The sequence below is a fragment of the Orbicella faveolata genome, unplaced genomic scaffold, assembly GCF_042242905.1.
Source record: "Orbicella faveolata isolate gen_17 unplaced genomic scaffold, um_ofav_v1 contig_46, whole genome shotgun sequence".
In the NCBI taxonomy this organism is placed as follows: domain Eukaryota; kingdom Metazoa; phylum Cnidaria; class Anthozoa; order Scleractinia; family Merulinidae; genus Orbicella; species Orbicella faveolata.
The window spans coordinates 14,610,087-14,623,925 of NW_028301576.1; the positions used below are offsets into that span (position 1 = coordinate 14,610,087).

Sequence of the window (13,839 nt, forward strand, 5' to 3'; positions counted from 1 at the left end):
TTGTGGTCATAACAACACTTACGCGACGTCTTGCGCGTTTGCATAAGTAATTAATCTCCGTCTAAATTTTCTCCTGTCAACATGTTACTCAGATCCCGGTAACGTCTACCTTTTTAACCTTTCCACGGGAAGAACCTAAGCTTGCTAAGAAAATATTGAACACCTCACTATAGGGACATATTTCATTCAAGAGAACTACAATTATAAGAAGACTCCCGCCCTTTATAAAGTAACTTAGCAAAGAAGATAAGCATTACTCGACATTTCAGGTGCCTCTTCTAAATGAGTTATAAAATTAAGCCAGAGACGTGAAATATGTTGCTCAACTTGAGAGTAATCTAGCCAATTACAGAGCACTGTATGTAGAAAATGAATAACGCATTGGATATCACCATTTGGTCATTAGGCAGGTGCTAAGTAGTTATACACGTTTTGAAGGCTTGCGGCTTCTTGTTGGGTGTGCGAAATTACCTTTCTAAAAGCACGAGCTTCTTCCTTAATTTATTTTACGTTTCTGCGATGTTCAATAGTTTCGTTTTTCTCAAGTGGTTTTGTGCCCTTCTGCTGGGAATAACTGAAGCGTTCCAACCAATCACTAAAAACAACCATGTTTTGGTCGGCCATGTTTTGCAGCAATTCTACGCCAGAGACTGGTTCAGCTGTCTTCAGGCCTGTCATGATGAACCAAGATGCATCTCCTACAACTACGAGAGATCAGCAGGCGCCAATGGTCTGTGTGAATTGAATGACTGTGGACTTGACAGATTGTGCGAAAGAGAAAAGTCCCTCATCTACTCAAGAGGCTTTGTGTTTCAGCAGATCAGGAAAGGAAAGGTTAGTTTATCGACTAAGATTTAATAATAATAATAATAATAATAATAATAATAATGGCATTTCGGGCAGTATATCCACAGGGTGGCTCTTCGCCTGCCCGATGCTAACTAAATTTACAATTTACAAAAAGATTAAAAGATATCTAAGAATTTATATCTATATGTAAACGAGATAAAATTGTGTTTTAAGATATGCTAAAATAAATAAATGAATAAATAAATAATTAAAATTATGCCAGGTGTTCTAAAGCTCTCTTAAAAATAATGTTTTTGGTGTCTTTACAAAATTTAATATAGTCTTGGCAGCACCTCACGTTGCTGGGCAATGTGTTAAATAAACTTGCAGTCTGGTCCTGTAGAGTATTATTAATTAAAGATCTCTCTAACTGAATGCTGTTACTAGATCTTAAGCATCTTTCGTGTTGAAATACATTAAGTTTCAGATAACTTGGCCAATATGGGTTGTGAAGGGCTTTGTGAGTTGCCTTAAGTAGGTTCCATTCGCGTTGTTCCTTTACGGGAAGCCATTTGAGTTTCGTAAGGATGTCTTCGGATAACACAAATCTACCAAGCACAAAACTCGCTGTAGCCTTTTGTACTCTCTGGAGACGTTTCATTAAATAATCTGGGAGTGAGTGGTATACTATGTCATTATAATATAGCTTGCTTAGAACCAGTGCCTGTGCCAAATTCTTTTTGATATGGAAAGGCAGGATGTTCTTTTACTTCCTTAGGGTTGTTAGAGTAGCATAGCAGGACGCTGCTACTTGTCTGACATTTCCTTCCCAGTTCAGATGCTCATGGATGTGAGACCCCAATAATTTAGTGGTGGTCACTCGTTCCAAGGGGATGCTGTTGATTGTGATGTCGAACTTTTCAGTGTTTAAATGATGGACCTTTGATAACTGCGGAGTAGATAATAACATCAGCTTAGTCTTGGAAGGATTAATGACTAAGTTTGCTTCACGTGACCACGCTTCCAATTTGCCTATACTTGCAGAAAGTTCAGTTAGAGTTGATTGAAGATCTGCTGGTTTGCACTGTGTGTACAATGTGGTATCATCAGCATATTGATGACATTTAACTCCGCGTACATATGACTGAAGGTCAGCCACGTAGAGATTGAAAATGAGTGGCCCCATGATAGAACCTTGAGGTACGCCGAAACTCACCCTACAAAGCTCTGACGTTTTGTCGTCGACTTGCACAAAGTGTTTCCTTCCTGTAAGATATTGGATCGTCCATTTAAGATATTCCTTGGAAAAGCCCAACAGGCTGAGCTTTTCAAGAACAGTCTTGTACTTGATGGTATCAAACGCCTTAGAGAAATCGGCTAGTACCATGAGGGTAACTTCTCCTCGCTTCATGGCGCGAATAATGTCATCTCTGATCCCTAATAGAACAGTAGTCGTTGAGTGTCCTTTCCTGAAGCCTGAGATATTCTCTTTTAACAGGCAGTGAGAATCAATGTAATCGATGACTTGGTGGTGTACGAGTCTTTCAAAAACTTTTGAAAGGACCGGAAGTATTGATATCGGTCTCATGTCTGATACACTGAAGGTAGAGCCACTGGTCTTAGGGATTGGGGTTATCCTCGCAACTTTCCAAGCGTCGGGAAATGTTGATGTGGCAATACAGGAATTTATCACGTCTGTCAAAGGTCCTGCAATCAGGTCGGCTACAGGCTTTAGGAACTTAGCTGGTATTTGGTCAGGTCCTGTCGATGTATCGGAACGAATTAATTTGATTTCCTTGAGGACCTCTTCATATTTAACGTGGCGCAAAGTGAATGATCTTTCCCCCATCAGGCATGGCTGCAAGCTATCAACAAAGTTCAGTAGGTCTTCTTTTGCGTCAACACCTGCATTTCCGGTGGTGCGTTGGGCAACTTCTGCAAAATGCTTGTTAAGCTCATTGACATCCAGACGTAAAGGCTGTGGACATGGGTTCAAAATACGGTGTATAATACGCCAGACCTCTTTCGGTTTCGTTGATGATAATGCCGTATTGATGAACGATCGTTTCGCCTCTTTGATCGTTGTTTTCAGACGATTACGGACGTCGCGAAAAGCTTGCCAGGCATCGGGTGTTTTTAACGAGTGTGCCTTGTGTCTTAGTACATTTCTCTGATTTTGAAGACCTACAATTTCCTCATCATGTAACCAGGGAGCTGGTGGCCGTGTGACCTTTGTGCGTGTCAGTGGAGCGTGTCGCTCAATACAGTCAGAGATGAGTGTAGTAAACATCTCTAGCTTTTCTTCAGGATCATCTGTTGCCTGAATGACACTAAATGGAAGGGATGTAAAGTCGCGAATGAACTCTTCTTCCTTGAACCCACGCTCTTTTCGAATCATTTTAAACCTTGGAACAAAGCGCTCAGCACGAATGTTGAGGCACGCGTAAGGCGCATCATGGTCGCTCACATTTGAGCATGGAAGAACATCAACATGTGTAACACGCTTAGGATCATTTGAGATTATGTGATCAATCAAGGTCTCACTGTGAGGTGTAACTCTTGTTGGCTTTTGCACGTGCTGTGTTCGGTTAAACGTGTTCAATAAATCTGTATACTGTTTTGTCAACGGCGCATTTGGCTTCAGCACGTCAATATTTAAATCCCCAGTAACAAGCAATAAACCGTCCCACGAAGTTGACAGATCCGCCAACATGCTTTCCATTTGGGACATCCACTGTTGGGTATCTAGTATTCTTGTGGATCTGTATATGGTTCCCATTAATAAGTGACTATGTTTATTGCGTCCTTGAATTTCAAGCCACAAGTGTTCTAATTCAGGGTATCTTGATTCAATATCCTTACGCCTTTTGTACCTCACACTTTCTTTAATGTATGCACCAACGCCTCCACCTTTGATTTTATCTCTGTTCCTAAACTCATTAGCATAGCCAGGAATAGTTACATGGCTAAGTAGTTGTGGGTTGTCTTTGAGCCATGTTTCGCTAAGCATGACCACGTCAAAACCATATCTTTGAATGACGAGGAGTAGCTCGTCGAATGTTGATGTCATACACTGCGTGTTGATGTGCATAAAAGAAAGTTGTTTTTGTCTCGCAATGAGAGCATCGAAGTGGCGGTCGGAATTCCAATGCAAATCACTCGCAGCATCATCTGTCGTGTCCAGAGCGACTAGATCTTTTACTTTAAAGAAGGGAAGCTCAGATAATGTACAAGTACTACATGTCCAAATGCCAGGCTGGTTAACTTTGATGATTTTATGGAAACTGACGTTGCTGTTTACACAGCGAACATGAATTAAATCATAACACTTATCGCACTGAAGATGTTTATGGTTTCGCTGAACTGGCTTTGAGCACTTTGGGCATTTGGCAGTAAATCCGCTTTTTGGTTTTAGGTTGCTCGAAGACGTATCCAACGCGGGTCCAGGATGCGGATGAACGTCCCCACAAATTAGTATCGCTGAGGCATTGAATGATGCGGTAGAGTTGTGATAGTAGAGTGGGCGACTCTTAAGCCATTTGCATTTCCTCGTGGTTGATGTCGGCGAATTTCGACTCCATTTGATAGGAGTTTCGATGAAACACCGATTACTTTCGATTGAATTCACCTTTAGGTCCGACTTGTAGGTAGAAATTTCAATATTCAGAGCCAAAAGAAGCAATAAAACGAAATTAACTTCGGAGACTAGGAAGACGCGTCTTTCCATGACCACACCTTCACACCACCAGAAATTTAAAATGATCTCAGTACTCTTAAATATCTTGAAGACAAGTAATTGCTTTACCGACATGTGGTACAAAAGTTTGTAATAGAGCTGTTAGCTCAACTCGTACGTGTACCAGACTGTTGGACGTGTGGCTTGCTCGGTGTTGTCACTTTCGCAGTAACCCAACGGCGTTATCTGCTTATCTATACCTTTTGTTGTTTACGCGTTCTCCTTGCTACTTTTAAAGACAATTCTCTAGTTTTCTAAGCACTATATAGTTTACGAACACATATGTTCTTGGTGCAAAACCCAGTTCATAGTTGAGGTTGATGCTTTGAGTTGAGTACTTGTTTTTGCTTTCTACTGCTGTTTGTTTAGTGTTAGCGTCGATACATATTGAACGAGGTGGAACGACGGAGACCTCTTCAAAATATCATCCAAAAGTATAAACTTGACATGACCTGACACTAGCAGAAACATTGCTTCTCTCCCTGGATGGTATCCTCGCATTACCCCACAATTAAGCCAGGATCACATTCATGAATTCTTGGTTTCCAGTCCAGTCCAGTGCAGTCCAGACTAGTCTGGTGCAAGTCCAGTCCAGTTCAATACATTCGCCTTGGTCAAATATCAAACTAATTTCCTCATTTTCACGGAGTCAATGTCTATAAGAGTGTAGTTCGAAAAAGCTTAAAAGCTTCAAAGTTAAATAAACAAAAGGTACGCTGTTTGTTTCTAATTTCAGTGTTACAAGAGCTGTAAAGAGATCCAACATTACGACAATGAAGCAGTGAGTGGCATGTACAAGATCTATCCCTTGCCAAAAGCGGAACCCGTTGAGGTTTACTGTGAACTGGCAATTGAAGGGGGCGGCTTCGCTTTCCTTCCTGGAAGTCTCACTTTAAGGAAGGATGTCCAGCAGATTGTCAACGCCCTCTTCAAGGACAAGAAAAACGTTCTTCTCAAGTTGCAGAGAAAGGTTGATCTCAGCGAGTCTTACACTCTGATCCAGCCACATCCCAATTACACAGACTTTCCTTTCGGAGTTTTGGTCAACAACTTCACTGGTTACACCAAGCCAAAGAACCAGTTCATGAAAGATTACATCTTCTTTGGGATCATTCCGGAATCAGCCGCACGAAATCAAAATTACCAAGGCTTCAGATCAAACGGACACATCATCCGGTTTGAAAACTGTGACTCAAATCCCAACAGCCTGTTTGCGTTCCTCCCAAACCACAATATGTAAACCCCGAGCAGCAACGGCAATTCGACCCAATACTTCGAAACCAATGGTGTGGCAGTGGACTGGCGTTCCCAGGCCTCTCCGATCACAAACCCTGGTCGCATAATGCCAAGCAAGTTCTTCTTCTTGACAGAGCTCCATTTTGGAGGTTGCGGTTGTTACACCTCTAGTGACCGCTGGAACAAGTATGGCTACAACGCGACCGCCATTGGAATCCGTTAAGGGCTTATAACCTTGCCCCAACCCTCCCCGCTTGACAGTAAATGCGATAGTGTAAATGTGGTCGATAATTTTTTGCTTTTGAAACTAGTGTTAAGATCTTTTTTTAGCGTTTAGATAACAAAGACCTCTACTTATTTGAATTTCTTGTAAACATGAATCTTTACAGATAATCTATGAGTACGACTATATGTCTCCCTCAGTGTTTGTTGTAAGCAAAAAACAGCGGGTGCAAACGAAGTGATAATAAAGTTGATGAGAAGTTATATACGTCTTGCCTACCCTAGATAGCTAAACAGATCGACAAAACAAAGAAATTATTTAAAAAAGCCATGGCGTGTAGATTATGAAAACATGTTGAAAAATGTTGTCCATAGATCTACACTCACGCCTACACATGAATCCGCTCCTATTTCTTGTGAAAGATGGCTTTGATTTTCACACCGATTTTGTTCAAGAGAAATTGGGTATATATTGCACTAAATTAAACGAAAAACGTATTACAAACCAAAGAAATTGGAAAAATAGTTTACAAACTGATAAGTTATACGTTAGAAAACGAGCATATAAATAGGCGACGTTCGATACATCAGTATTCTAACATGGCTCCGAGGCTTTCGGGTCAAAATTGTACATTTTTCGAGTATTATTTCTCTCCCAATTCCCAAAAGAATACTTGGATACAAAGAAAACACCACCAAATATAGATGTTTGTCCTGAAAGCCTCGGAGCCATGTTAGAATATTGATTTATAACATAACTAAAGCAAAGCGCGCGCTCTGATTAGTTAATTCATCGTCTATTATTTGTCAATGAGTGTACGCTGCTCACGTGTGTGCTAATGTGATTTAGCTTGTAGGTCTAGTAAGCGCTACAGACGTCACAGTTTGAATGCACAAGTTTAATCACGCTGGGCGTAAACACGAGAGAAACAAAAGGTGATCGTGGGTGTGCGTGATTCAACTGAAAAAATAAACGGGACAAAATATTTCAGTAAAAATATAACGACAAAAAAACTGACAACGGAGAAAATAAACTTACAAAACTGTGGCCATGGCGACTCGAATTCTAGAATTAGTGCTTCAGTGCTCACAACAGTGAAGCAGCTGAGGAAAACGCGGTAGAAACCAGCAGATCGAACTTTCAGTGCTAACAAGCACCGGCGAAAATGACAACAAAACTGTACATAATGAAGAACGCTTAAGTACTACAGAGTGGGTTGCATAATTCCCAGGGGTCACGGAGAAACGTGACATCCAAAGCAGAGAAAGTCCTAGTCGCTACATTACCGGCCCCTGAACTAAATTGAGTTCACTAAGTAAATGTACTTAACGACTAGTGAAGTTCAAGCGCGACGTCTAGTGCATAAATTAACAAGTCTTTCTCATTGTAAATTAACTACACGATAGCTATAAAGATCAAGACAGCCACAAGGTGAAACATCAACAGATGATGAAGCTCGCAAGCACCTCTTCCCTTTAAGAATTGTCCAAGTCTCAGAAGCCAAGCAACAGCTCTCTTGAACATGTACCATGACGAATATTGGAGCATCATTAGGTCCAGTGGTCGTTTTTCCTCCATCTGGGTAACGTGATTCGTTTGACCTCGAGCTCTGACTTCTGGGTCTCGGAAGTGTTGGCAAAGGAGACTGGATTGATGAGCCATGATGGCTTATTTTCCCACAGAAATGCAGGGCCTCTAAACCATCTCTCATTGCTTAATAACTCCTCCACTGTCAGACCTCGGCTGACATCGTCCGCTGGGTTGATGTTAGTTGGGACGTAATTCCACTGGGAAAGTTCTGAACCATCGTGTATCACTGCTAGCCGATTGGCCACAAGCGTGTAGAATCTGGCACAGCTTGGAGGGGACGTGCTACCAAATAGATGAACATTCATTTTGTATTCTACTGGCTGTTTATATTAGATAAGTCGTCGTCAGGCCACCATAGGAACCTCAGGGCACCAACATCCTTTGGATCAACCATTACTTGATGGAACATACAATCATGGACAAAAGCAGTTGAGACACTCGCCGAAAAATACCTGTTTTGTTGAACGCGAGAGTGTTTTTTCAATCTCCAAGTTTCACATTTCGGCCCCCCTCTCCCCTTTTCGATGCTTTAACCACGTGACAGTGTCCACGGAGCGTATTTCAACATTGAAAAGGGAGAGAAGGGGGCTTGACTATCGACAAAAAGATGTTTTTTGAAACTACGGAAGGACGCCGATAGAAAGCATCTGTTTTGCTCAAATGTGTCAACACTTTTTCCATGATTGTAGCTTCGATGTCTGAGGATAGAGCTACTGGTTCTTGACGAAATCTTACAAGGACACCAAACAGGCTGTTGGTCAGGTCTGGGTCACTTAATAGTTGGTCATTAAGCAATGTTCCTTTATATCGAGCTGCGCAGTCAAAACCACTCTTAATTTTCTTGGCTTGTTAGGATTGAAGACAGCATGATGTGGAAGATACCATAGAGGTTTGCCATCGACATCAAGCTCTTCTTTAGGTACTCGTTGGGCGTAGCCCCTTGAGATGTAGTCATGAATAGTCGCCCTGTAGCTTTCAAACAATTTGTGATCACGTAGAAACTTCTTCTTCTACAGTTGCAGTCTGTGGCCTGCAAGAATTCGATTGTTCGGCAGATAAGGGGGCTGCTGTCTCCAGGGAAGTACTATTTGGTAATGACCAGAAACTTCCTTGGATGATTCCTCCATTATCCTCAAGGTTCGCTCATCTTCTACAGACATGAGCACCTTTGAACTTGACATCAAATGAACAAAGAAGTCAGCTTTCCAAAACTTCTCTACTTGCTGTGAGAGGGTTTCATCATCATCTTGCGTTTCCAAACGTAAGAAATTCACATTGAAGCTGTCCTCTTGACCAATCTTCTCTGTCGGTCCTATTATCGTCCAACCCAGTGGAGATCGAATGCCCACTGGCTCGCCTTTGCTACCACGTTTTTCTTTGAGGACCCAAAACGCCTCAGGCACGTTACATCCCATAAGTACTCGGACTTCCTTGTTGTCAATCTCTGGAAGTTCAATTACTTTCAGATGAGACCATCTGTCGACATCCCGATCTCTTGGAATGCTTAGCTCGGGATTGTTCAGACGCTCGACAGTCCATACTTTGGGTATTTCCAGACTTGATTCATGGTCAGACGAGTTGATGATGAGCTTAACTTCGTAACCTGACCTTGGACTGTCCCTTTTCTCCTGGGTGGTTAGGGAGAAATGCCTCTGGACTCCGCTGATGCCTAACCCATCGATTAGCTTCTCATAACAAAGTGGCACATCAAAACCATTGTCTAAAAGTGCATACGTCTCCACTACTTGTCCGGGTTGCTTTCCTTGCACCCTCACAGGAGCAATTCTCAGGCGTACTTTCCTACCAACAGCACCAGTGTTTCTGCCTGAATCGATCCCATTGACCCCAGCCAGGGCTTGAACCTGGACCGCGCACTAACCATTACTCTACCTCATCTCTCAGGGGAAGGCAATTTTTCAGTTAATAGTTCTTAATCTGCAAAACATGTTTCTTTCTAAGAACTTTTCTTGTTGCATAAGTTTTAAAAATCAATAATGATATCCCTCCTGCACAAGGTGTCAGAACACATTATGTGTGCAGTATAGAAGTAAAGAAGTACTTTCTCACGAATTGAGTCTGACTTTGCATTTAACTCGCTTTACTTTCGGTTTCCTTTCCTTGCGAAGATTCTTTTCAGTTATTTCCAAACTGCCATGTTCAACAGATATCGCGTCTTTTAAAGGTCAAATGCAACGAAATTTTGACAATTTTTCTTTTGTCGAAAAACCTTTATAAAAAAGTCAGTTATACCGACATGAAGCAGAATCAACTCTTAAAAATAAGTTTTGTGTGAACTGTGGCGCCCAAGACACGAAAATCCGACGATTTCCGAGAGCTTCACAAAAACAAACCAGAAATGGTCGCGCTTGGAGTGGAAACGAAATTATAGGTATTTGTGACGTCATATTTGGCGAGCTCATTTTGGCAACCAAATAATTTACTTGAAATTATTGAGTTTGTTTCAAGGACTTCCTGGCGTTTATTGACTTGCCGATGTATAAAATAGATCAACTTCCTGATGTCTTATTTGGAAATGTCCAAATACGGCCGTATAAGTTCGAACAATGGGAATCAGGCAGCGATTCAGTCGATATAAGCTTGAGTGGATCAGACTCGTCGAGTGAACAAGATGGCATCACGATATCAACAACGAAAGAATCGACCACATGGATTGGTGAGCCTTTCTGAATATGTTGAAAACTGCTGTTCAAAGATTAGTAATAAATTAATGAATAAAGTTCATCTTCGAGTCTTTGCCTTGTTTTATTTTGCAAAAGATGATGTTTACAATTTTCTCTCTGTCAGTAACAAAAGTTGATCAGCTCACCTGATATAAGCCCTTACTGATAGTTGTTTTGGGCGAACGTTTAACGTTTAAGCTCATCTTGTTTTTGTCGTTTTACATGACATGTAGTTGCTTTTTCGTCGTTAGAATGCTATGGGTTGCAGGGTTTTCACAGGTCAGAAAAGTTCTAGGGAAAATTGGTTCATCAAGGTTAGGTAATTTTATTTTGTGTCAGGGAATTAACATTGACATTTTGAAGGAAAATCAAATAAAATTAAAATATAACATTACTGGAATCTCATATACAGGCAAAAACTAACGATAGACAAATCCGACGTTTCGGCGACATCTTGGCGCCATTGTCAAGGGAAACTAATTAAATATACGATTTCAAGAGTAACTAAGAGTTCAGAGTTACTAATTTGCATAAGTTAGACAAAGACCTTAGCGCGAACTGAGTCTGATTGTACATTTAAACACGGTCGTAATTGTTTAATGAGTAACATCTCATTAATGAGACAAACAAACTTGTTGTGGCATTTTTTCAACACGCTAAAACAATTGCGAAGGTCATCCGGAATCATGCCTGCGTGTCTATTATCGTAGTGCTTGCGTACTGAGGAGGTCTTGCTTCTATGTCCATCAACACGTACGAACAGATGGCCACGGGTGTAACCGACATAACCAGCATCGCACTGACCACACTTGAAGTTATACACAACGCATTGTTGATCAATGAGCTGAGGCTTAGGTTCGCTTGTCGGGAACTCCTGGGCAATCTTGCGGCTCGTAAACACCGGTTGAACACTAGTCTGCAGCTTCACACTGAGATCTTTTAACTGTGTCTTCACGATATTAGCAGACTCCTGGTCTTTAAAGGGTATGACAACCCGAGTAGTGTTTTCTGTCGTAGATCTGGATCGTCATGAGGGCTGGTCAGCGACCTTTAAATTTAGGAAGGTTTTAACAGTGGAGTCAACAAGGTGCTTGGGATATTTCAGTTTAGAGAAAACAGACTTCAGTCGTTCGCACTCCTCAGTGAAGTAGGACCGTGACGAAGACAGGCGATGTGCACGATCGAGCATGGTTGTCAATAGGCCGCGCTTGTACCTATTATCGACATGACTGTGGTAATGGAGAAGCAGACCACTGTTTGTTGGCTTCACGAACACTTTAGTTTCAATACGGGGCGCTCTGTTTAGGAGTTGAGTACCGAGAAAGGGAAGCATTAACCTTCCTAAATTTAAAGGTCGCTGACCAGCCCTCATTACGGTCCAGATCTACGGCAGAAAACACTACTCGGGTTGTCTAACTTATGCAAATTAGTAACTCTGAACTCTTAGTTACTCTTGAAATCGCATATTTAATTAGTTTCCCTTGACAATGGCGCCAAGATGTCGCCGAAACGTCGGATTTGTCTATCGTTAGTTTTTGCCTGTATATGTTTATCTAAATCATTACTGGAATCTCGAATACGATTTTCTTAACAAAGAAGTAAATTTGTTGAAAATGTATCATTTGTAAATGGATGGAATTCAAAAGTATGGCTGTTAGTGAGGTAAAAGGTAAAGTCTACATACGAGCCGAGTGGCTCATCAGGCCGGAGCTTATCCTGGTTTCGGTAGTATAAAGCGACCAGGAGTATTTCTACTCCCCCCTGGATGGGATGCTAGTCCAACGCAGGCTTACCCCCTAGCATTAAATTCACCAGTACCCTTTCATACACCTGGGGGGAGAGAGGCACTGTGGGAGTAGAGTGTCCACGAACACAACACAATGTCCCCGAACAGGGCTCGAACCCGGACCGTTCGCTCCTGAGTCGAGCGCACCAACCATGAGGCCACTGCACCTCACACAATGACCAGTACTGTAGGATTATATCTTTGAATTGCTTTTATTCATCCTTTGTGATACTATTCCCTGCATTTATAAGCGCTTACCTGCCCATTTAAAATGTGTCCGTGTATTTTGATAAATTACTAACTTACTTGCTCACTGAAGCATTATACATGTAGCTTCATATGGATATTCACACCACATCAGCTAAACATCAATTAAACTTTATTATTTATAAATTAAATTACATACAGTACATGTACTGAATGTAAAGATCCTGGTTTTGGTTTCCAAGTAAGCACTCTGGCCTCAATTAGAAACATGAGAGATGTTCAAAACAAAAAATATTCTGACAGAACAGATATGAATTAACCCATTGGCACCTGAAGGGATGATTATGGCACACCCAACTCAACATGTTTCATACAAGAACATACAAATCCAGACAGATAAGTTATTTCTTCAGTTTCAACTAGACATGTTCAAAGAGAAATAAATAGCTCTTTTAGGATTTAAAAAGAGGTTAGTGACCTTGATAAATTTATTGCAAACTCCCAGTGGAGGAAATCTCATGTGAAAGCCCTGTGGATGCTTGTTGTCTCTATTTGCATAGTAAAAAGATGAGAATTGTGATATTATCATTTGTCTCATGGTGAGGTCACTAGAGTTATAGATCACAACACGACAACTGCTCAGTGCTAGTCTTCATCAAGAAGTACCATTTATATCATGCAAGGGGGCTTGTGATTGTTGCATTCGATCCATCTTTCCAGCAAAAAGTTTACTTATCAGCACGCTGATGAACAATGAAAATTTCCACAACATTATAGCATTACTTACAGGGCAATAGCCAGGAAAAAATATGACCGAGGCAATGTCCACAGTAAAATTCTCTTCCTAGATATTTAGCAGTGTTTTGCATCGCCTTCAAAAAAGAAACAGCAGAAACGAAAAAAATGGCTGAGGCGAGTGGCTCGGTTTGCCTTACAGTAGGTACGGCCTTGACTAAGGGTATTTCGGGTGAAATGCCTTGTCTTCTTCACTCAACAAAGTATCACTAAGGGTTGCAAGTCAGAGGTAAGAGAATATAGTCGTACTATGGTCTTGGTTTCGGCGTGTCAGTTATGAAATCCTGGATAAAAGCATTGGATACCATTTATGGGTTTAATTTGTATGTCTGCTTTAGGATGGCATCTTTCAGTTATCACTCAAGTCAAGTCGCTCGAGTCACACTGACATAACTCTACTTCAAAAATCTGACTCCACTTTCCAGGCTAGTACCCCCATCCCTCTTCCTTAACACGGGATGCACTGAAACCAACCTGACACTTCATTCCAGCACTGAAGTTACGACTGAAAAAAATCCTCAATACTCTTGTAAAAAGCATGTTTATATTTTGTTCCACTAATAACAATGTTGTCGCAGAAAATTGGTAATTCGAGATGATTTATTTAGGCGTTTTTAAAGAATGAAGTCTTAATTAAGCTTAGTATATACCACACAAGTGAATAGTGCTTTTTGCGCGCTCTGACTGGTTAACTCGGAGGTGATTAGCAAGTACTATTCACCTCCGAGCAGCCGGCGCAAGAGATTTTAAAATTTTCAACCGCCTGTCACACATAAAATAACGTTTTGGTCCGCTA

The 13,839-nt window shown here is 41.2% G+C and overlaps 1 protein-coding gene across 1 annotated transcript; it reads left to right on the forward strand.

Annotated features, from left to right (window-relative positions):
- Positions 1-407: 407 nt before the first annotated feature.
- Positions 408-6,247, forward strand: LOC110054750 (uncharacterized). Its single transcript, XM_020761106.2, has 2 exons — positions 408-834; positions 5,262-6,247. Exons 1-2 carry the CDS (start codon positions 520-522, stop codon positions 5,763-5,765), a joined length of 819 nt encoding a protein of 272 aa, XP_020616765.2. The 5' UTR covers positions 408-519; the 3' UTR covers positions 5,766-6,247.
- Positions 6,248-13,839: the final 7,592 nt, after the last annotated feature.